Raw genomic sequence first — 24,913 nt, forward strand, 5'->3', positions numbered from 1 at the left:
GGCCCATTTTTGCACTTCTCTCCTAGGATGATTAAATAATTAGTAAAAGCACAGTTTTGTCAGAAAAGAACCTTGTCACGAAATTCAGACGTAACTCCACTATGGCTGTATTTAGATCCAAACTTTCAACTTTTTCCACCACATTAACATGTCATACACACACAACTTTTCAGTCACATCGTACCAATTACAATCCAAACTTTCAATTTTGGAAGGAAATAAAAAAAGCCTATACAACTGCATCCATTCCCTGCAAACGTCGACACTCGACACATTGATGATCACTTAGTCGCCATGGCCGACACCTCTCCACTCCACCGGATCATCGGCGCCGCCATGTGGGACGCCGAGCCCCTGCTCGGCCGCCTCGTAATCCTCGCCCACGCCGCCTTCCTCGACGCGGGTTTCGTGTCCACCGGCGCCGCCAATGACGACGGCGCCCAAAGCTCCGTCCGACTTCCGAGGCAGGTGGGCGCGACGGCCTCCGCGCTCTCGCTCCGGTACACCGCGCCGCAGCTGCTGCACCGGCACCGGCAAGACGCCGCCGCGGCGGCGGCGGCGACGGTTGCGCTGAGGGTGTGCGCGCACGGGCGGCGCCACGTCGTGTTCTACGTGTGCGTCAGGTTCGCCAACCCGTGGCTGGACACGTACTGGATCTGCCTCGACGCGCCCGCCGCCGCGGCGCTCCTCGCCGGCGGGCTGGACGACACGGCGCGCGCGCTGGCGAGGCGCGAGCGCGGCGCGCGCCTCGCCGCGCTCTGGAGCGCGCTCGCCGACAGGCTGTGCCGGCGCGTCCTCGTCGACCTGTGCGCCAAGAACGGCGTGCCGGTGGAGCCCGAGCACGAGCTCATGTCGCTCCCCGACGACGTCAAGGTCGCCATCCTCGCCAGGCTCGCCGCCGGCGAGGACCTCGCGAGGGTGGAGTGCACGTGCGTCGGGCTTAACCTCCTCGTCGCGGAGCACGACTCCACGCTCTGGAAGCCCATGTACACGAAGCTGCGTTCCCAGCTGCGGCGGCGGCTGCGGTTTCTCGGAGTCAGCTATGGCGAGCCGACGGCGGTGAGCTGGAAGGCTAGGTACGTGGCGGTGAGGCGGCGGCGTGTTCCGGCGGCGCATGACGTGTTCATGGGAGAAATACTACTGCCGGTGATGACAGAGTGGATGAGAGTTCCATGGATACGTAGGTATCCATTTGTGCCGCCTCCGCCGCCGGAGTCGCCGGAGGAGGAGGAGACGGTCGTACCTCGTCGGAGGAGGAGGCGGAGAGCAATGCCAAGGGACGCCGGCCATGGCCGTGCGGCGCCGGGACATGGCGGCGACAAGAAGCAGTGGCGTGGCGCCGGCGCGGTTCATTCGCCGTCTTCCGGGTTCCGATGGAAACACCGGTGACCGCCCGCCGGCGATGAACTTTGCTTAATTTCGCCGTTACAGATTTTACTTAGTTTATTTATTTTCTGTGGATGTTTTTCTTTGTTTGCTATGGACATTTTCTGAGTGTTTTTGAGATTATCATCTGAAACTAAAAATGGTTAGTACTAACCACAAATATGTACGAACAATCGAGAAGTAGATATGAGGTTAAATACTTAATAATTAATTAGAAATTTAATCGTGAAAAATTAGAGATCTAATAAACTGAACATGTCTTTAACCAACCAGAAGGCCCGTGAAAGAACATAGGAGTATTGTTTAAGCTAGTGCCGATAAGACTTCTCTAATTTATCAAATTTGTAGAAAGACATCGCAACATTCTAAAGCATACTATCAAAAATATATTCAATATATTCAATGTTTATATTTAATGAAACTAATTTAATTTAATGTTATACGAGTTACTATATTTCTCCATAAACTTGCTTATATAAGTTTATCTTAGAAAAAATCAAAACGATTTATGAAGTATGTATTATAAGTAGATTAAAAATCAATGTTTAAAATAATAGACTATGATAAAACGGTTTTAAAATTAATATTTTGGCTATGGCCGATAAGGCAGTGAGCTGTGAGCAGATGATCATGTTGGTCTTTTTCTTCTCTTTTTCGATGACTTCAACCAGATGTGTCTAACCATGCATCGAAAAGCTTACGACGATAAATTCAAGATGATGCAGCTCGCAATCTGATTCGATCCATTACTATTTTTTTCAAAAAAAATATTTGACGAAACAACCTAAGCAATTTGTTCTTACATGGCATTCTCCAGATTGCTTTGACATTATGGCTGTCATATTAAATCTCCATACCGGTCGAAACTTAGTGGTCACACGTCAATCGACTATATCTTCCTCTGTCTAGTTCGTGATGCCTATCTAATACTACCTATGTTTTTTAATACTTCACCGTCCCAAAATATAAATATTTTTAACCCTGACACGGTCATCGAGATGCTATTTTGACCAACAATATTTATAAAAGTAAGATGTTTTAAATAAAAAGAGTTGCATACTATGATAGTTTGTTTAATAATAAATCTAGTAAACTTCAATTTTACATGATTGATTTTTTTTATTTTTTCTGCTATTAATGGTCAACGTAAACAATGTTTGACTTGTCATTATGCTAAAAATGCTTATATTTAAGACGGAGGGAGTATATGATGGCATTGATTTTTTAACAAACATTTATCACTCGTCTTATTCAAAATTTTTATGTAAATATAAAAATATTTAAGTCATATTTAAAGAACATTTGATGATAAATCAAGTCATGATAAAATAAATAATAATTAAATATTTTTTTAATAAAATAAATGGTTAAACGTATTTTTAAAAATTAACGATGTCATATATTAAAAAGCTGAGGGAATACCTTTTTTGGGAAATCGATCGATGGCGTGTTGTTCTAGAGTGCCGAGGTTTTTTAGTTATTATTGTTGTTGGAGGTACACCACGAGGTCGTTCGGCCGGATCTGCCGAAACCAACAACTTAGGCGACGGGTTTGGACTGGAGGCAAGCGGCGAAGGTTGAAAAGGGAACCGTATGGGCGAAAGCCGTGGCTTGGAAATACGCGGGCTTTGTCAGGCAAGGACCTTGTCGGCGGGCCGCATGGCCGAAGGCGATAAGGCGAAGGCTTTGGCACAGAGGCACGGGCTTCGCCAAGTACTGAACTCTGCCAAGATGAGGCCCAGCGGGCTGTTACGCTCTCAGGGGGTTTCGTCAAATACATAGGCCGAGCCCTTTTGGCCCAGTAGAGGCCCATGCATGCAAAGGACAATGTGTACCCCTGATAATGTCTCTATCATAAGGGTAGCCATGTAAATTCCCCTGTAAAACCTAAACCCCAAAGGAGGAACTTGTAATAGAGCTATAAATAGCCCCCTAAAGCTATGTAATAGGGGCAACCAAAAAGTTTTTACTAAGCAATACAATTATCTTTCTTTTCCAATCACTGTTGAGAGAATCACGCCTTTCGACGTGACACGGTTGTCTATTCGACAACAATTGTTAACTATGTGATCCAAGGTCATATATTATACTGACAATGACAGACTTAATTAAACATATATTACGTGTGGGATGGATTAGAGGAACCGACCATTGCTTTTATTTAATTAGTTAACCATCTTCGTTGGAGACAAGAGATTCACATTTCACCCTCACAATATGCTGTTGTCTTTTCCTTTTAGTAAACCACGCGATTGTTATATACTTGACTTCATCTAAAATGGAGGAATTTTAGAGTTCGAAATTTGTTGCTGGTTTTCGCCTATTTATAGGCGTATTAGGAGCATATGCGCAGAGATGTGAATGTTGTGTTCCGTGTGTTCTGTGTAGTGATGTGTGTGCGTGTGTACTTGTGTCTGCCATATAATGGAAAAAATAGAGGAATTTTAAAAGATTGAACTACATAATATAAAAAAAAAATCCCGCATAATGTTTTTGAGCATTAATTGATCACAAATTAATTATCTCAGGTATTAGATTCATTGCAACAACTCAGGATAGCCCTCAGCACCTCACCGTCTCACCCTCGTCCCCAATGTTTGCCATCTTAAAAAAAATAAATAAATAAAAGTGGACTAGAGGCAAACCGTGTCATGCATAAATAAATTCATCTCGAATTTGTTTTTTAAGAAAAGGCCAAAGACCCGCTTTTATAGAAAGCCATGACCGCATGAGCTGGGAACACCGGCTTGCTATGTAAGTTCGGTACATATGACATCCACACACCGCAGGCCACATTCCAGACAGTACAACCGAAAGAGTTACAAGACAGAAGCGAAACCGGACCAGCAACTCTAAGAACTCCAACAAAAGGACCTTACAGACTAAGAACATGAGGCCAGACCACGTAAGATCAAATCACAAGAACTAAACCAACCAGAGGGGGTGAATGGTTGGTATACCAAAAACCGAAAACTTTTAGCGGAAATAAAAGTTACTCTCAAATTCGACGGATCGCGGTCTGACCGAAGGTATTGCGCCAGTTTGACCGCCTGATGAACGTCGGTCTGACCGATGTAGATCGATCGGTCGAACCGCCGAAGTCGCCTGCCGCCGCCGGTCTGACCGCCGCGATGCTGCCGGTCTGACCGCCGGTGTGTCGCCGGTTAGACCGTCGAAACCCGGTGAAACACAAATCGAAGAACTTTTAAAGTAGATGATAATTTTATTGATTCTCTCTGTGTTTACAAAGTGCATCAATAGCAGTCCTTACAAAAATTTCGACTAAACTCGAAACCCTAACTCAAAACTCAACTCAATTGCTCTCAAAAGCAATACCGGAAAGCCTCACGCTCCCCCTCTATTTATACCCGAGGTAGGCAGCCTAAAGCCACGAACCAAACTCATACTAGAAGTCCTAAACACCTTAGGAAACCCTTTAGTACAAGAAACAAACTTTACATAACCAATCATACCAAATTTGGACTCCTTCCAAATTCGACTCCGCATCCCATACGCACACAATACCTCCATCGTATGCCATATGGAATCTTCACAAACCATGTGCATCAACTCTAGCCTAAGTATCCCGCATGATCTCTGACCACCTCGGATGTCGTCTTATCCCTAAGCCGACTCCCGGTCCATCATCGCAAATACTCTCCCGAGGCATCGAGTCACCTACACATAAAATAAACAAAGAAACCATATTCCGAGACCAAGCTATCTCCAACTTGACTCATTAGTAGCAAACAACAGTATTACATATGTATAGTATCCATCCAGAAGCCATAATCATGAAACAATCACGGATATCCAAACAAACAACCCGAAACTAAAACTGACACAACGTCGGCCGGTCAGACCGCGGGCTGCGCCGGTCTGACCACGCATATACCTCCGGTCTGACCGGCATACCCTACCCGGTTTGACCGGTCCCGACAAACAGCAGTCCCTGTCAATCACCTGTAAATTCCAATCATCTATAAAACCACTTCGCAAATAAATTCCAAATAACAAAACCAATAATCTCCGATGCCAATTGTTCATCACAGAATAATAATCAAAAACACCTTTAATTTTACAATCTCCCTCTTGATGAACACATTGGCAAACCCATCAAAATGTTTTGGTGTTTGGAAAAATAAAAACAAAAGTGGTAAAAAGCACACTTCGTACAAATGTTACACATCGTGCTCAAAAATTCAAAAGAAAACTTCTCTCTCTTTTGAAAAAAAAGAAATTTCCCAATCGACAAGCTCTTCTCAAATCATTTGTTTCTCCAAAAATTTCACATTACTTCTCCCCCTTTTGACAATGATTTCATCAAGCATAGAAATTATGTTCATTAATGTATAAGAGCTTATCATACATATAGCATATCATATCATGTGTTGCAATAAAAAGAAGATGAACCCATCTATAATATAGCAAACATGCATTAAAGTATAAACATGAACCAAAGATTTTACAATTAAGCTTGAATCAACAATCAAAATTCATGATTTCATACGATTTATAATACAACATCTTTACAAGCACATAGGTTGAAGAATAAACACTAAACGCATATACCTAATGCATTTATCATTCTTTCTCAAATAACCTTTGGCACAAAACAACCAAGAGAATTTTTTTTTAACTTTTTCTTTTCTTGAGCCTTTTTGCTCATATTTTTCTCTTTTATTCCAGGTACGTCCCTGTCGTCAAGACTATTTCCAGGGATTCGACACCCATTATTTTGCTCACATCGAATACGTCAGTGTCGTCAAGACTGTTTCCAAGGATTCGGTATTCTTTTTTTATATTTTTATTCTCTTTTTCACAATGAGCAATTAAAGCTATTTGAGGAATAACAATTCAATAAAGCATATATGTAGAGCATTTATAAAACAAACCATATGCTCGCATCAACATTGCACATTTGCTTTATTCAAGTATAGAATTTAAGTGTCATGCATCATCTCCCTTAAAAACAAAATCTAAATATCATGAAAAGACTAGAATACATATAAGCTATGCTAGAGACAAATAAACCTTCAAGGTATTGCTAGAATGCACAAGAAAATACTATATGTATAGAACAAAGCTCTCTTTTCTCAATTTTTCTCATTGTCATATTTTTGCTTGATAAAACCATGAGGTACAAACTCCCCCTCAAACCATGCCAAAAGGATGAATTATTCCCAATTCACCACGAAGAAAAGCAAAATGATTAGAATCCAAAGGTTTGTTGAAAATATCAGCAAGTTGCAACATTTTGTCCAAAAACTGCAATTCGACATCTCCCTTCTCAACATGATCCCTCAAAAAGTGAAAACAAATATTAATGTGCTTTGTGCGTGAGTGTTGAACAGGATTCTTAGCAATGTTAATAGCACTAGTATTATCACAAAAGAGAGGTACTTTCTCAAAAGTAAGACTATAATATTTCAAAGTAGATAAAAGCCAAAGAATCTGTGAACAACAGCTAGCAGCAGCAACATATTCAGATTCAGAAGTTGATTGAGCAACACTAGATTGTTTCCTAGAAGACCATGCAATCAATGATGTACCAAGAAAATGACATATTCCACTAGTACTTTTCCTATCAATTCTACAACCCCCAAAATCAGTATCGGAATATCCACTTAAGCATATAGAAGATGAAGTAGAATACCAAATTCCAAACTCAAGTGTATGATTCAAATACCTCATTATTCGCTTGATCGCTTGACGATGTGAAGCACGAGGAGAAGCTGGAAAGCGTGTATACAAACACATAGCAAGTTGTATGTCTAGCCTAGAAGCAATTAGATACAACAAAGATCCAATCATACTTCTATACTCCTTTTGATCAACAGCTTCACCATCTTCATCAGGATCCAACACAGCTGTAAAACCAATTGGTGTTGAAATTGGCTTGCAATTTTCCATCTTGAACCGTCTCAAAAGATCCTTCGTATACTTCATTTGATGCACAAAAGTACCTTGAGGTGTTTGCTTAATTTGCAATCCCAAAAAGTACGATAACTCACCCATCATGCTCATCTCAAATTCCCTGCGCATAGTCTCAGCAAACTCCACAACCAAGGCGTGAGTTGAACAACCAAAAATGATATCATCCACATAAATCTGAACAAAAAGTTGATTATCACCATGCTTAAGAACAAAAAGCGTTTTGTCAACCTTTCCCATTGAAAAACCTTTCGCAAGCAAAAAGTTCTTAAACCTATCATACCATGCCCTAGGAGCTTGTTTCAAACCATACAAAGCTTTAGACAATTTAAAAACATGGTTAGGAAACTCAGGATTTTCAAAACCTGGTGGTTGTTTGACATAAACTTCCTCCTGTATAAAACCATTAAGAAAATCACTTTTCACATCCATTTGATACAATTTAAAACCTTTTGAAATAGCAAAAGCCAACAAAAGTCTAATTGCCTCAACTCTAGCAACATGAGCAAAAGTTTCATCAAAATCCAAACCCTCCACTTGGGTAAAACCTTGAGCAACAAGTCTAGTTTTATTTCTCACAATCAAACCATCCTCATTTTGTTTATTTTTGAAAACCCACTTGGTTCCAAAAATATTATGTTCAGAAGGTGGTTCAACAAAAGTCCAAACTTTGTTTCTCTCAAAATTTTCAAGTTCTTCATGCATGGCATTAATCCACGATTAATCAGTTAATGCATGTGACACATCTTTGGGTTCAAAAGAAGCAACAAATGCATAATTTGCACAAACATCATGAGTCGTTACCTTAGACCTTGTAGTCCGCTCACCTATATTACCAATGATTTATTCCGACAGATGTCGTCGTTGAATGTGCAAAGGAGTAGCGACTTCTGAAGTTGATCCACGTTCTGTATCAGTACTGGTCAAAGTTATAGTCTCCGGAGGTCCATCTCGATCAGCATCAACAGTACCGGAACCCGACGAGCCTGGCCGGTCTAACTGCTCTTCCTGAGGCGGTCTGACCGGCGGCGTGCCGGTGGTCTAACCGGCCGAGCCGACCTCGTCGTTGTTGTCGTCTTCACTCTCGTCTTCAAAAATACGACCATCCTCCCCCTGAACCTGTGACAATGTACCTGCAATATCGGGTCTAGTACCTGGACTAGCCTCATCAAAAGAAACTTCGCAAGTCTCAATGATTTTGTTAGTCTCCAAAATAAGTACACGATAGCCACGACTATGTGCGGGGTAACCAAGAAACAATCCATCGGTAGAACGTGCCTCAAACTTATCCAAATTTCCAGATTTCAAGACAAAGCACTTGCAACTCAAAACACGCAAATGTGAAACTTTAGGTTGACGTCCAAATCGAAGTTCATAAGAAGTTTTTCCAAGTTTTGATCTCAAGAAAACTCGATTTGAAATATAACACGCAGTATTAATCGCCTCAGCCCAAAATTTTTTAGGAGTTTTATATTCATCCAACATCATTCTAGCCATCTCAACCAAAACACGATATTTCCTTTCAACAACACCGTTTTGTTGCGGTACACGAGGAGAAGAAAATTCATGTTCAAGACCTTTTTTGTTGCAAAATTGTTCAAAAGAAGCATTTTTAAACTTACCACCATTATCACTTCGAATTCTTTTCAAAGAACCAGGAAATTCAAGATCCAATCGAAGAAACAAACCACGAAAGTGTTGAAAAGCTTCGTCCTTAGTTGCCATAAAGAAAAGCCAAGAATATCAAGAAAAATCGTCAACAATAACCAACACATACCACTTTCCTCCAACAGATTGCACTCTAGCTGGACCAACAGTGTCCATATGTAATAGCTGTCCCGGTGCATCCGTCATCACAGAAACAATAGGAGCATGTGAACAAGCAACCATCTTAGCATGACGACACGGTGTGCAAACCAAATCAATATTTTTCTTAAGTTTAGGCAAACCACGAACAAGATCCAAACCACTTAACCTAGTGAGATGATCAAAACCAACATGTCCAAGTCTACGATGCCAAAACATCACATCTTTATCAAACTTAGCAGCCAAACATGTTATCACAGGTGAAACAGGATTTTCAAAATCAGCTTTAAACACTCTTCCATAGCGAGAAATAATCAACACAGAATCACCACAAGAATCAAAAACTTTACTTCCAGTTTTCTTACAGTGAACCTCAAAATTTTCATCAAAAATTTGTGAAACTGAAAGCAAATTGTACTTTAAGTCCTCAACTAAAGCTTCATCTTCAATTCAAATTTTTCATATACCTTAACCAAACCTGTAGCGAGAACGACACTTGTAGAAGCATCACCAAAGATAATCGATTCAGTCTTGGATGCCTTTTTGAGGGAGGAGAACCAATTTTTATCACCGGTCATGTGCCGCGAATAACCGGAATCCACGATCCACACGTTCTCCTTCCTTGCCACCAAAGCCTACACACAAGCATAAGTCGAAGCCTCAGTACTGGGGTTAGATGATAATAAAAATTTAGGAATCCAGTACTGAGACACACGACCAGAAGATCCAATAGGCATATATCCACGTGTAAAAATAGTTTGAGAATTTTCAGAAAAATTCCTCTGAGGCCGGTCTGACCGAGGTGTTACTGCCGGTCTGACCGGGGGCCGGTCTGATCGCCGCTGCACCGCCGGTCTGACCGGTGTTCGGTCTGACCGAGGCACTGCAGCCGGTCTGACCGGTCGCCGGTCCGACCATGGGACCCACTGCGGTCTAACCGGTTCCCTCGAGGAAAAATCAGATTTTTGCCACTTTGATTTTGCAAAAGCAATCTCTCTCTCGTTTTTCTGTTTATGAGTTAATCTGAAACAAAAACCAACAATATGTCCATCTTTACCATAAAAAGAACAAGTATATTTTTCACGATGATTAGACACATTGGTAGAATTAGAAGACTTAGCAACACAACCAACAACAGGAGATTTGTGCACTCAATTGTTCCACAAAGTTGAATATATAAACGTACGAACAAGGCAGATGAAGAGGAAGATATAAGGCCCATTTGGTAGCCAGCTTCTGAGAATATGGAAAAGCTAGGTTTCCCAGCTTCTGGCTTCTAGTTTATTTTTTGGATTCTACAACTACAGCTTCTCAGAATTTGGACCAAAAGCTGGACTGTTTAGAGAAGCTTCTGATTCTGAAAGAAGCTGCAGCAGATAGATGCTCCCCCAGTCGATTGACGTGTGATCACCAATTCACCATGTTACCACTGTTAGGGAATCCACAATGTGGTGTAAAAGTAGTCCATAAGCAATAGAATATTCCATTCAGCTACCTATTACTATTGTGCAACTAGTCCATATAGAAAAAATAGCAAAAGATACCCATATGCATATGGACTACCCATATGGAATAAATTATATTATCTATCTCTACTCCTCTCTTCTCCTAATGATACCTTGTAGGACATTGCCATAGGGATAAACTATTTATGTGGGTCCCATCTATATGGATCACTTTGCCATATACATCGGTGATGCCCTTATACATATTGAGATTTAATTAATATGGAAACTGTAAGGTCAAAGCAAGTTGGAGAACGCCAGCTGGTAAGAGCAAAATTGTTTATGCGCGCCCTTTCGTCTAATAATTCAGGAAAAACAGTATGGAATCAGATTGCGTGTTGCATCATCTTCAATTTTTCGTTATAAGATTTTCCATGCATGTGGTTAGAAATATCTGGCTGAAGTTATAAAAAAAGAAAATCTAAAGTGTAAAAAAAGAAAATCTAATTAGCATAGTTTAATTACTAGAGTCTGTCACCATCCTACTGAATTATATTATAAACGATTACTCATACTCTCAACGTCTGTCCATTAACTTATCAACCATAGGCAAAATATAAATTTTAAAATTTAACTTTAGAGTTTATTTTAAAGTTGTTTTATCGTAGTCCATTTTCAAGCATTGACTTTTAAACCGCTAATAACACATATATAAAAGTTTGTAGGAATTGTATTCAAGGTAAAAAAAAATTTGGTAGGTGTGTGCATTTTAATGCAAGAACTTGAAAACTGAGCAAATTGGTACACCTACTTGGTTAGATAGTGTGCTTTTGGTCAAAGTGAATGCCACATGGATGTTTTTTCCAGGTTAGCAAGAAACGTTATTTTTGTTACATGTTTCTGCTGCATCCTTGGAACAATAGATAGACTGAAGGCCCATTTCAGCAAATATATATCAAATCAGAAGCACTACAAGTCTAGATTTAGAATTGATACAGGACACCGTGATTTATTGATCAATTTATGAACCAATTCACTGTAAAAAGGCAAATAGGTGTCGCCACTATAGGTGCCGGCACAGCTAAAAACGACACCTATAATGCCTTTCCTGCCCATGCACCCACCCCCACGCGCCAAATATTCAAAACCGGCACCTTTATGTCGAAATAGGTGCCGGTTTTTAAATAAAACTGATACCTAAAACCTGTGTCAGAGAAAGCTGACGGTTTTAAACCCACCGGCACCTTTTAATCTTCCCCCTCCCACACTAGCTGTTGGTGGGCCCCACACGTAGGTTCGGTTTTAAGACTAGGGTGTTGGTTCTCGTCATAAAGCCGACACCTTTATTCCAATAGTGCTTTTCATGCCCGATGGTAGGCCCTACAAAAAGGTGCCCTTTTTTTGTATGACAAGATAAAGGTGCCGGTTTTTGGTCTAGAACCGGCACCTTTGTTCCAATAGTGCTTTTCATGCCTGGTGGTGGGCCCAACAAAAAGGTGCCGGTTTTTTGTACGACAAGACAAAGGTGTCGGTTTTTGTCTAGAACCGGCACCTTTGTTCCAATAGTGCTTTTCATGCCCGATGGTGGGCCCTACACATATGTGCTGGTTTTTTTGTATGACAAGACAAAGGTGCCGATTTTTGGTCTAGAACTGACACCTATGTTCCAAAGTGCTTGTAGTAGCCATTGGTGAGCCCTACACATAGGTGCCGGTTGGGAAGACAAAGGTGTTGGTTTTGGGTCTAGAACCGGCACCTTTGTTCTGACAATAGTACATATATATATATAATCCATCCCTTGCCACTCGAACTGATTGAGCAAGAAGAGAGTGGCGCCTCTCGTTCTTGCCCCGAGCAGCTAGAGGAGGGCAGGAGGTTTTACTCCATTTTTTTTGTGGTGTTTGGTTAAAGGTTGAAGCCTAAATGTAAAAATCAATTATTTCTCGCTCCGTTTAACTCTTGGTTGTTGATTTGAATTGCCATGTGCTATATGCATGCATGTAAAATACACTATGGGTGTTGTTTTTAGGGATAATTCTTTTTATCTTTTTTTGTGTCTATTGTTGCATGAAATGCTAAATTTGCGTTAATGTTTTCTTCCATCCTTCGTCACGGCCGTTAGTCAAATTAATGCTAGTCAAACTATGTTAAGGCCATGGAAATGTCCATTGATAGCTTGATTTATCTCAAATTTATGTTACGGGTGCCCATCGATCCACTAGAGGAGATGGAAATGGTTTTGCTCGATTTTTCTTGGGTTTTGGTTGAAGATTGAAGCCTACAAAGTAAATATTCATTATTTCTCACCCAGATTCACACCTGCTCGTTGAATTGAATTGCCGTGTGGTAATACATGTAAAATGCACTAGTCATTTGTATGGATCCATCAGTCATTTGTAGATATGTTCTTAGATGTCATGCTAAATTTTAATTAATGTTTTATTCCATCTACGCCATCGTCGTTAATGTTTCACATTAGCCAAATATTTTTTTTGCATTGACGAAAAATAGAATTTTTTTTATCTTTTCATTAGCCATGAATATCTAATTAAGGTGATGTGGGCGTGCGCAAAAATCTCAATTTTATCGTAGGGTAAAATGGGCATTACTCTTTGTTTTTATTCTAATGTGCTTGTACATTATGAAATCCTCATTGTTTTTTTCCTTCACGATTGGTAATAAACGATAATTATTGCAGGTACCCATTGGATATAATGGATCTAGAATGGATAACTATAGCGGATCGTGACTCTGTGGAGTATTTCAGGGGAGTAACGGCTCTTGTTGATGCACCGGAATATATTTGGTGTCCATGCCATGAATGCAAGAAAGACAGACAACTTCCGGCTCACGGGTAAATTCACATCTCCTTACAATGGGTTTTAGGGACAACTTCCTTGGCGAGGAGGTGCACGTGAGGAAAGTGCCGGCAACTGTCACGGGCATGATGCGGATGTTGGCTGCGAGGAGGATAACCAAACATGTGTCGATCACGGTGAACCTAATCTAGATCAGATGCTACACGACGGGGAGAGATTTGACACTGATGATAGGGAATATCGCAAGTTCACAACCATGGTGAAGGACTCCAAAACTCCAGTTTACAATGGATGTAAGGTGGAGCACAATAAGCTTCAAGTGGTCCTATTGCTGCTTCACCTAAAGGCGAGCAACGGATGGTCCGATAAGAGCTTCACTGAGTTGCTAGAGCTCTTGAAAGAAATTCTCCTATGGACAACATCTAGCCAGAATCGACATACAAGCCAAAAAAGTTATATGTCCCCTTTGGTCTTGACATACAGAAAATTCATGCTTGTCTAATTGATTGCATTCTTTACCGGTATGCAAGGCTTCTAGCTATAAGTGGGGAGACGGGGATGATGAGGGTGGAAATAAGAAAAGAGTGCCGGTGAAGGTCGTTCGGTATTTTCCAATCATCTCCTGTTTGGAACGTATGTATGCAAACAAAAAGCATGCCAAGCTGATGCGTTGGCACCACAAAGAGTGTAAAAAAGATGGAATGATACGACATCCAGCTGATGGGTCTCAGTGAAGAAAGATAGACAAGAAGTACCAAAGTTTTCTCACGACATCAGAAATGTGAGGATTGCACTAAGCACTGATGGCATGAACCCATCTTGTAACATGAGCAGTCGTCATAGCACATGGCCAGTGGTTGTTATTATCTACAACCTCCCTTCTGGGCTCTGTTTGAAGCATAAGTACATCATGATGCTACTTCTGATTCAAGGGCCTAAACAACCTGGCAACGATATCGATGTGTACTTCAAGCCGCTGGTAGAGGATCTTCATACACTATGGACGGAAGGCGTGCAGATGTGGGATACGTACAAACAAGAACACTTCACATGTCGGGCTATTTTGTTAGGGACAATAACAGACTACCCAGCACTTGGAAACACGTCGGGCCAAATGGTGAAGGGCATGAAAGCATGTGTATGGTGCATGGCCCAAACAGGAGGCAAGTGACTGAATCATAGTCGGAAAACCGTGTACATGCGTCATGGGAGGTTCCTCAGGCGGGATCACCCACACCACCAAAATAAAAAAGCTTTTGATGGGACGGTGGAAATAGATGGACGTCCAATTTTTAGAACCGGAAGTGAGATCTTGGCGGAGGTGAAGATCCACATCGAGCGGTGAGACCCCTCTATTCAAAAAGAAGTCTATCTTTTGGGACTTGCCGTATTGGAAAGACTTGGATATTCGTCATGCGATCAATGTGATGCACGTGGAGAAGAACGTGTGTGAAGGCGTGCTCGGGGTATTGTTGAACACACCTGGCAAGATGAAGGACACTTTGCAAGCACGGAAAGATCTTGGAAGACATGGACATCAGGAAAGAGCTGCATCCTCAAGACAGAGGAAATGGCTGCTACTACCTACCTCCGGCATGCTACACTCTTAGTGCTACAGAAAAAACGAGTATGTGGGAATGCCTGCGGGGTGTAAAAGTCCCATCCGGTTACTGTGCGAACATTAAGAGACTTGTTAGCATGAAAGATAAGAGGTTGGTTGGAATGTTCTTAAGCTTCACATGACTGCCATGTTCTTATGTCGCAGCTGCTACCGGTCGCAATTAGAGGTATCCTTCTAGAAAAGATCCGAGACCCAATCATCAAGTTATGCCAGTTTTTCAAAGCGATAAACCAAAAGGTTATCGATCCGGCTTCATTGGGCATGCTTCAGGAGGACACGATTCTCAATCTTTGTCAGCTAGATATGTTGTTCCCTCTCTCTTTCTTCGATATCATGGTGCATCTGATTGTTCATCTTGTGGAACAAGTAAAGATCTTAGGTACAGCATATCTGGATAGCATGTGGGCTTTCGAGAGGTTTATGGGTATCATAAAGAAATATGTCAGGAACAGATCGATACCCGAAGGCAGCATCATCGAGGGTTATGCAACAGAGGAGGTGGTCGAATTCTGTATAGATTACATGGATCTACAACCTATCGGTGTTCCCGTGCCCCGTCACGAGGGCAGGATGCTTGGAAAGGGAATATTAGGTCATAGGAGAATTGTCGCCCCCAATCGACAAACCATAAGACATGCCCATTTTGCAGTGTTACGACAATCAGCTTTGGTGGCTCCGTACATGGACATGCACTTGGATGTTCTCCGTAGAGACAATCCCAGGAAAGGCGCAGCATGGCTCGCGAAGATGCATAAACTTCAATTTGGGAAATGGTTGATGGAGTACCTAACAACTGCAGACATCGATGGTGCCCATTTTTCTTTATCTCGGTGGCCATCCAACACAATCCACATGTACCAGGGCTATGATATGAATGGGTATACCTTTTATACCAAGTCCCAGGACAACAAGAGTATAAATCAAAACAGTGGTGTGCGCATCGACGCCTACGATGATGGTGGCAACAAGCAGACTTAATACGGTTTCATAGAGTCAATATGGGAGTTAGATTACGGAGCCCTCAAAGTCCCTCTATTCCAATGCAAGTGGGTCAAAATTCCAAGGGGGTTGAAGATTGACAAGCATGGAACGATCATCGTTGACCTCAATGATGTTGGCTACGAAGATGAACCATTCGTGCTCGCAAAATCCGTTAAGCAGATATTCTATGTCAAGGACCCATCACTCATGAAGCCACATCATGTTGTACTCGAAGACAAGCAAAGTATTGTCGGAATGGAGATATCATCGACGAAGATGACTACGATCAACCCGATGAGCCACCGACACCCACAACTGATGTCGAGACTGAAAACGAGGCAAGCGCTAAAGAGAATGACCAAGGCTTGTATGTATGATCCGATCATGCGAAAGGGATAGTAGTTAGGGTGTGAATTAATTTCTAACTTCATTGTATGGATTTGTATGGCAACTTCATTGTACGGATTTGTATGGCAACTGTTTGATTTAAATCAACAAAATTTGGAAATATATTATGTGCACTCTAATATTTAATTTCTATTTTGGTCCTTTATACTCTTTTTTGGAACATATTAAGTAATAGGCCTATTTTCTAGTGAAACATAAATTTATGAAAGAAATTATAATTTATAATTAATACATATAAAGTTACATTTATATAACATGCTTATCTCTACTATTATAAAAATTAGAACCTATTATAGTCAAAGGTTCCGGATTTAGTGTTAGAACCAACACCTATCTCCTTTACTTAAATACCCTCACTTATCCCTTTACTCTCTCACCCTTATCCATTCACTCTCTCCTTCTCACCCTCGGCGGTGGCAGTGGCGGGGGCTGTGGCGGCGAACCTCACCCTCGGCGGCGCGGCGCCCTCCAGGTACGGCGGCGAGGAGGCAGTGGGTGTGGTGCGGCGGTGTGTGGCGGCGGCAATACAGTGGCGAGGAGGGCTCGACGGAGCGCGGCGGTGCGGCGGCTCGACGCGGCGATGAGGAGGGCTGAACGGCGTGCGGCAGCGAGGAGGAGGTGAGCGGCGGCGGTGGCATATCCATCCCAACGGTACCTGCATCCTCCTCCTTCTCTTCTTCTTCTTCCTCGTCGTTGTCTTGCCGCAACCACGCCTCCACGCCCTCCTCTTGCTGCTACTGCTACTCCTGTTGTCGTCGTTGTCTTGTCGTTTCTTGCGGTTGTTGGGGGAGGGGATGCGAGGGAAGGGAGGGGGCGGACGCTAGAGGAGAGGAGAAAGGCGACGAGGAGGAAGAGGAGGGTTCTTGCGGTGGAGATGACCGGCGAGAGGAGGCCAGCAGCGGTGGGTGCCCTGGAAAAGGATATATAAGGGAGAGCGGACGGTGTATTGGTATGAGAAGGAAGGATATGGAGAGATTGCAGCGGGGGAGGCGGCTGACGGCGAGGAGTGGCTAGGAGGAGGAGGTCGCGCTGGCGGTGGCGGTAGATGAAGCAGAGAGAGAAAAGGAGGGGAACTTGAAGTACCTGGAGGTGTGGCGCTGCAAGTTCAGCGATAAGCTCTTCATGCTGTAACCGCCGCTAGCCAGCGTCTCGCTGCCAGTGACCCACGTAGGATGGCGCGGCGGCGGAGGCGGCGGCGGCGCCAGCCATGGCATGCATGCATGTCGATCAGTAGCATAGTTTTGACTTTTGAAAGGGGTATAGTAGTGTAAAAGAGGGGTAGAAAGTAATTAATTAAAGTTAATGGTTATTTTGTGATGATTATAACTATTTAATTAATCAACTAGGTCGATCTTAATCTTAAGATGGTGTACTGAGTTGATGATGCTGGTAATGTCTGTAAATGTGGAATTTAAGATCTGGATTTTACCGTGTATGTTCTTCTTTTGATTTATCTGCTTTCCCTTTTTCGACTAGTTCTTTTGCTTAGGTAAATTTTCATTTTGCATTCTTCAGTTGTAGCGGTTGACTAATGGCTGAGATGCGACTTTATTTCATTTTCATCAGATTTTACATGGTTTCTTAATAAAAAAATTGCTTGACGAAACTCAGCTCTACTCCAAAGAAATATGCAAAATTTTCACATGATTTATGGTCGGATCGAGTATTCAAGTTCAGCTTATTTGTATAATGTTCTTGCAGCGGCAGCAGTGAAGAGGGGCAGCGGTGTGCGGCGGCAAGGCGGAGGTGGAGGCAGCAACGATGGCCCAATGCCGAGGTACACCCCTCCTCCCCCCATCCATCCTCTTCTTCTTCTTCCCTCCTCCACTTAGGAAAATTTGCTCATGTGTGTGATGGATTTGTCCCTTACTGTCATGGGTGACGGATGTGTGAATGTGTGTGATGGATTTGTGAAATATGTTTTGTTAATGGAGTAGTATAGATTTAAGCTTCACATAAATATATTTGTAAAATGCCATTGTATCATTGATAATAATGCTCTATTGGTAATCACAGTAAAGTATCCACATTGTGCTTGTCATCATAATTCGTCACTAGCATGCTAGGATATATAGAAAAATGGCAAGTCTAGCATGGTAAACCAAGTGGCATCTGTGGACGGCTATTAAGTACAAAATTCTCGCTGTCAATACCTGCATAAAACCATAAAAGTAAAACATCCAATATAGTGGTAGGATTTATTTCTAACCATTTCCACGAGTGTTAGTGTATATTTGTATGCAGGATGCAACCCACCAAAGTTGAGATGAAATGTACATGAAGGATGAGAATATAACTTCCATATCCAAGCCATAGAGTTTTGAGCCCACAAACCCAATAAGATACATTTATCTTGAGCCAAACTTCAGTAGAACATATAGTGGGACCCACATGTCAGAACACCAGAGAAGGAGCTAGGCTGGATGGGCCAGCCAGGGTTCGGCTGAACCAGCAGCTAGCCCAACCAGCACAATATTTTACCAACTGATAGTTATCCTCATCCTATGACGGTTAGGAGCGTTAATACTGGTGGAAACCGTCATCAAGAGGACACATGGCAAAAGGAGAAGTTAAGAAGATGCTCTTAGGATTCTATGTTGAATATTTCACAGTATCTCCACTCTCTCAACTCACCTCCACACTATAAATACCCCTGTCCTCTCCCTCATTCACACACACTTGAAGCATGAGCTGAATTACAAGAGGCTCTAGTGTACTTTATTGTATATTAGAATAGAGAGAGAGTAATGTAGAAGAAGTTGTCGATGCAAATTAATTCTCTTCTTACCTTTTTTATCTTGTTAATTACTCTGCATTAATTGAATATCATTATAAGTAATTAAAATTTACTCTGTGAGAATTATCTCTTGGTTAGTTCCTAATTAGCGTGCGGGATCATCGTTCACTATAGTCTATTATAATATAGATTACTTTAGTGAGTTATAAACACTACAGTAGCTATTAATTGCTTAGATGCGGTGTCTAAGTAGTTGATTTATGGTGTTTGCTCCGTATCCCACAGTAGGTGTAAGGTGGGTGTAGAGGTGGGTGTAAGTCCTCCCTGTCCGGGTACGTAATAGAGCGATATCTGGGAGCAGCAAGCTGGCCAGTGCCCGAAGTATCGCGTTAGGATTAAGTTAAGCTTTCCGTAGACATTGTTTCTCACCGGTGAATCCTCTCTATCCTTTGCCTATCATTAGCTTCGTGTCCTTGGACAAACCTGGTAAAGAGCTGACACACACGTTCCCTGTGGAAATCAATACCTGAGAATACTCCTGGCTGAAGTGCTACATCAGTATTTTCCGTGCGCTTGCGGATTTTATTTGTAAAGTTAAGAAATACCAACAGCATCCAAGATAAATGGTAAATGCAACTGTTAGCACTATCCTGATCCTAATTTCTTATATACTTTAATCGAAAATAAAATTTCTGAACACCCATAACTTGCTGCACTGGACCTAGGCTTCAAGATCACCTCTACAGGGTATTTATGTTGCTCATTAAGTAACTAATTATATATTTTTAGTGTCTAATAACACCGAACCAGCTGTTTGGATTACCCAGTTGTATAAACCATGATTACCCATACATGTGAACATTTTACAACTATAGAATATGGAAGTTGTATGAGGATGTAATTATGTGTGTGAATGTATGATGGATTTGTGCATGTGTGTGATGGATTTGTCCCTTACTGTCATGGGTGATGGATTTAGACATGCCACAATGTGTTGGAAAATCTGCAGTATGGCACTAAGACACATTGGCACATATATGGCACACTAAGACCAAATATGTGCTTGTTGCACTTGTTACTCCATTTCCAATGTCTAAGGACATTTCAGTCATGTTACTGTATATTTTGTGCTGCTACTGCTGCTGCTGCTAAAATATATTTTGTGTTGCTGCTGCTGCTGATATATTTGGTACTTTCCTATATCAGTTTATTTCCACAATCCATCATTGGGTTGAAATGTACTTTTCTACTTTCCTGCTGCTGTTGATATATTTATGCATTGCCCATGTGAATATAACTTGTTGCTCGATGATGAAATTCATATGGTGGGAGATTATGTGTGGAAGTATTTCATTTATTTGTGTGATTTGTGAATTGTGCTGGGTTAGGGTATAAAACCGGCACCTATCTCCTACTACTTAATTACTCGGCCTGCCACCTACCCACTGGCCACTTCACCCTCTCTCTCTTATCCACACACTCTCCCTCACTCTCTTTTGGTCACTATTTTTGAATTGCCCTTTATTCTCGTCTCTGTTTATACTGCCACACATAATCGATGACGACCTAGTACACCATGGCATGGAGGCCATTAAGTTGGCAACCTGCCATCTGAGAGCAAATATGTTCCTGTTTTGTGCTTGTAACAGTTCTGAGAGCACAAAATATCTTACACCTTTAGACCATGTTATTTTTCAACATTAGTAATGTTATTATGCTTGATGATGACTAGACGGAACACAAAGAATTTGCCAGCTCCAGATCTGAGGGTGAACATCATGCCAGCCCTAGCACGTTCTTAAACTTAAATCAAGAGCATTCCGAAGGCGGAGAGGTGATTTCGACGTATATTTCACGCAATAGTGCATTAGCAAATTCCGACTCTAATGGACCATTCGAACTAATCAAATTTGCAATTTCCAAGGAGGTTGACACTTCCACTGGCAGTTCAGGCCAGAATTCAACTGTCTCATCTAGCCTAGGGGTCCTAGCTTGATGCCGGATGGTCACTACGTTGTGACAGTGCTCATGAAACTGGGTGGCCACACGTACCATCGACGGTGATGACCCCCTATGGTAGGGCGTGTGGATGTATCGTCAAGGATTTCATTCCCATCAAGTACAGACATTGGAATGAAATGATGTAACACAACTCGACTGGATGGTACCTGAAGGAAGAATGCTGGCGAAAGTTGAAGTTGTCATTCACCTTTCCAGAAGGCCAAGAAGAGCTAGCAAAGAAGGGAGCCCTATCAAAGATGGGCACATTATTTAGAGAGTGGTGGACTGACTTGAACGTGGACTTCGTCCAATGCAACCGAACCCCGGATTTTGAGAAACCCATGTATCAAAAGTTGGCAGATTATTGGGATGAGTTTGTGAGCTAGAAAACATCTGAGGAGGCAAGAGAAGTGAGCGCCCTAAACAAGGACAACTTCATGTTGAACACGTATCCACACCGACTTGGCCCGAGCGGATATGCTAAGAATATCCCCAAATGGGAAGAGAAGGTGGAACAACTACATCAAGCAGGTATAGTTCTCGAGACAGATGCATGGGGGACCCGGACAAAGCACTACATGTACGCCAGGAAGGCTCAACTATCGGATCAGGAGAGTTGGTTGCTCTGGGACCTCATCAGCAAGAGCTAAAAGAAAAGATCACTGAGGCCATTTCCCTGGCAAGACAGGGTAAATTTGTGCCAGTAAGAGAGAAAGATGAGATCACAGTGGCACTGGGGACGAAAGAGCACCCTGGACGCATGAGAGGCGTTGGTTCCGTTCCATGGAAGGAAGGGTTCCCGGATGATACACACATGTATCGGGCCCGTTCAAGAAGACCCACGAGAGAAGAGGAGGCCGGACGTATGAGATTAGAGGTGGCCTATCAGGTAAAGGCACAACATGCAGTGTTGTTTCCCGATGGGGTACTAGGACGACAGGGGCAAGTTGGTGACCAACTGGTTAGCCCGGGTGGGAAACGGAGCAGTTGCGCATCCGCGGATAATCCCCCTCCAGAACAGCACACCACGCATTACGTTGTTTTTTTAGGGGAACACATGTTACGTTGTGGACGACATAACAACACATACTCCGTGCGTGCTCCATGTCCCTCTTCAGAGCAACATTACTCAGGAGATTGCACGCAATGTGGCACATCCAATATGTGCAGGGCAAACAATACACGGTGTTCCATTGCCTGCAGACCACTCAAGGGTTGAAGTGGAAGACGTGCCAAGCCAGTATAGATGTTATGTGCTACAATTTCCTCTAGAGGAAGGGGTTGACACTCTGAGCGCTGCTCTTCACAACCTGATCGTATGGCCCAAACGCTACATCGTTATCACAAACGATGGGGCAGGGGATCCAAGCGCCGATGATTCCAGCCTTTCAAACGGACGAGGTCATTCTTCGCCTCGACAGAGGTCCCCTAGTCTACCTCCTCGTCAGAAGACCCCAAATCAACCACAACCTTCGCAGAAGTCTCCGAGTACAGGCCCAATTAGGAAAAAGACCCCAACACCAAGTGCGTCGCAAATGTCTGGTTCATCAAGCATGGAGCGACTCCCACATTCCAAGTCGAAATTAGTGCCAAATCCGACAACTTCGCTACCGAAAAAGGTGAGCGGTAGCATCACTTCGCTTCTTGGCCCCAAGAAGCCTGAGGAACGAAAGATTCCAATTCCTAAGAAAGTGATCGAGCATTTCATCAAATGCGCACAGCCAAGGCTACCTCCAAAACCTATATCGGACTTCCGTAGAACACTTGAGAAAAGTGAAATGCAGTCTCGATCTAGGGAGTTGTTCCTTGACAAGAAAGCGTCTGATGAGGCTGCTTTCTGTAAGTCAGTCGATTTGAAAAGCCTAGACGATATTGATAACCTTGACAAGGCTGAGGTGGTACTCAGTTCCAACATGGATGACCCATGGTGCTCGACTCAGAAATTGAATGGTTAGGAACTCAAGCGCATTGGCTGCATCAATGGTATTTGGAGGAGGCCGCAAAGGGTCATGAAATGATCGGTGCCTACTACACCGACATTGATTTTCACCATGACCCCAATATATGTTATGTATAATTTAAGGAGCTCTTCAACTTGTACCATAAAAAGGAACTCGATATCAGCCTCCTCCAAATGTGGTCATTGTGAGTCCTTTGATATCTTCTCCTTAATCTGGCACCTTGGACGTACTCTAAGTAGTTTTCAACTATTTTCTCCTTTTGCAGGCGCTGCTCTTATCAATGTAGAAGTCTTGACCGTAAGATTGCATTTCTAGATCCAGCGGTTGTGAACTTCAACAATCAGTTGTCCAAAGAAAAAGAAATTGACGACTATCTCTTCAATGCCCTCGTTAAGCAAAATGGTTATGACCATATTCTCCTGCCTTACCTATCTCAGTAAGTCACTATCATCGATTTCTAGTTCCATTTGCTCTCCACGCGTATCATATTATTGATACATTGTCCTATGTGCAGCCATCATTGGATCCTCTTCGTAATCAATATCGACGACAGTAAGATTTGTGTATATGATAGCTTGAGGAAAGGGACAGACAATTACCAAACTATTATGAATGCACTAAATAGGGCATATGTGAAGTACCGTAGGTCCAAAAGAACGTATGGGAGATGTGCGATCGATGCAACATCATTCCGGATCTTTGAAAATCAATATATTTATAGACAACCAGCGCTTACCAACCTCTGCGGGATGTACGTCATGTGGTACATGCTATGTTTTGTAGAGTCTGGGCACCTTCTTCCCCGTAATGCTGAGGTATGACATGTTTCAGGGACTTACGTAATAAATTAGACTATTCTATTGAAGTACGAAAGTAAATTTCTATGCCTTCCACCCTTGTGTTGCAGAAGTTGGGTCTTGAAACAAGCGAAATGCTGCCACACGTCTTCACAGCTCTCACCGACTAGTTTTGCGGGCCTGTCCATACTCATGTCATAGATCCAAATGGCACTTACAATGTCAACAAGCTCCCACAACAAAGTGCAATCCTCTGCTCCTACCCCTCAGGACCAAAAAGTGAAGAAATCAACTACTAAGAAGAGAAAAACCAGGTAGGTAGATTTGTGTGAAAAATTGTAGTTACTTAGTGCTTATGCATGAATTATGGATGTGACACGTCCTAGTACAATGAATCTGGACAGACCGTGTGTCCAGATTCATTATACTAGGATTTGTTACATCCACCCAAAATCCCTTATGTTATGGGACAGAGGGAGTATGTACAAATGTTTTGGATTTGGACTTACAATATATATGTAAATGTTTAGAGCATCTGAGATGTTGTAGAGCTCTAGCGATTTAGTCAAGTTTCCTGGGATGTGTAACACATCTGGTCGCCACCTTCGTGTGGTTTGATGAGCACATCTCAGGCTGAAGTTGACTGGCACGCTGAGTCCCAACAATATCTCATTTGCTCTTTACTCGAGGATATGAATGTGAATTATATGCAAATGTCTAGAATTTACACTTATAATTTTCTGGACTTACGAATTTTAGACTTGTGAATTTCTGACCTAAGGATATATGTGCAAATGTTCATAATTTAGACTTAGGAATTTTTGGACTTAAAAATTTTAAACTAGGAATATTTTGAGTTAGGATATATATGCAAATGTTTAAGATTTAAAGATAGGAACTTTTGGACCTACGGATTTTTAGACTTGGCAAATTTTAACTTAGGCTTGTAGGTTTTTATTTGTTGTGATGAATGTGAAAGTGAATGAATGTGCTGTATGGATCTGGGGCTGTAGGGAT

General features: G+C 42.3%; 2 protein-coding genes across 3 annotated transcripts; both read left to right on the top strand.

The window, feature by feature from the left end:
- Positions 1-272: 272 nt before the first annotated feature.
- LOC112936659 (uncharacterized) lies at positions 273-1,503 on the top strand. The gene has a single exon (XM_026020884.2). It carries the CDS (start codon positions 295-297, stop codon positions 1,387-1,389), a length of 1,095 nt encoding a protein of 364 aa, XP_025876669.1. The 5' UTR covers positions 273-294; the 3' UTR covers positions 1,390-1,503.
- A 15,272-nt stretch (positions 1,504-16,775) lies between these two features.
- On the top strand, positions 16,776-24,632 carry LOC4348034 (uncharacterized). 2 transcript variants are annotated; one of them, XM_066304709.1, is made up of 4 exons: positions 16,776-17,051; positions 18,102-23,535; positions 23,614-23,914; positions 24,007-24,632. In XM_066304709.1, exon 2 carries the CDS (start codon positions 21,635-21,637, stop codon positions 22,355-22,357), a length of 723 nt encoding a protein of 240 aa, XP_066160806.1. In that variant the 5' UTR covers positions 16,776-17,051; positions 18,102-21,634; the 3' UTR covers positions 22,358-23,535; positions 23,614-23,914; positions 24,007-24,632. The 2 variants fall into 2 exon arrangements, with proteins under 2 accessions (XP_066160806.1, XP_066160807.1); XM_066304710.1 differs by lacking the exon at positions 16,776-17,051 and having other exon boundaries at positions 21,489-23,283; positions 23,365-23,535.
- The last annotated feature ends 281 nt before the right edge of the window (positions 24,633-24,913 follow it).

The sequence above is a fragment of the Oryza sativa genome, chromosome 10, assembly GCF_034140825.1.
Source record: "Oryza sativa Japonica Group chromosome 10, ASM3414082v1".
Lineage (NCBI taxonomy): Eukaryota > Viridiplantae > Streptophyta > Magnoliopsida > Poales > Poaceae > Oryza > Oryza sativa.

Bases quoted from the DNA above. Each gene is read 5' to 3' on its own strand.
- LOC112936659 (XM_026020884.2), top strand. From the start codon at position 295: ATGGCCGACACCTCTCCACTCCACCGGATCATCGGCGCCGCCATGTGG.
- LOC4348034 (XM_066304709.1), top strand. From the start codon at position 21,635: ATGGGAAGAGAAGGTGGAACAACTACATCAAGCAGGTATAGTTCTCGA.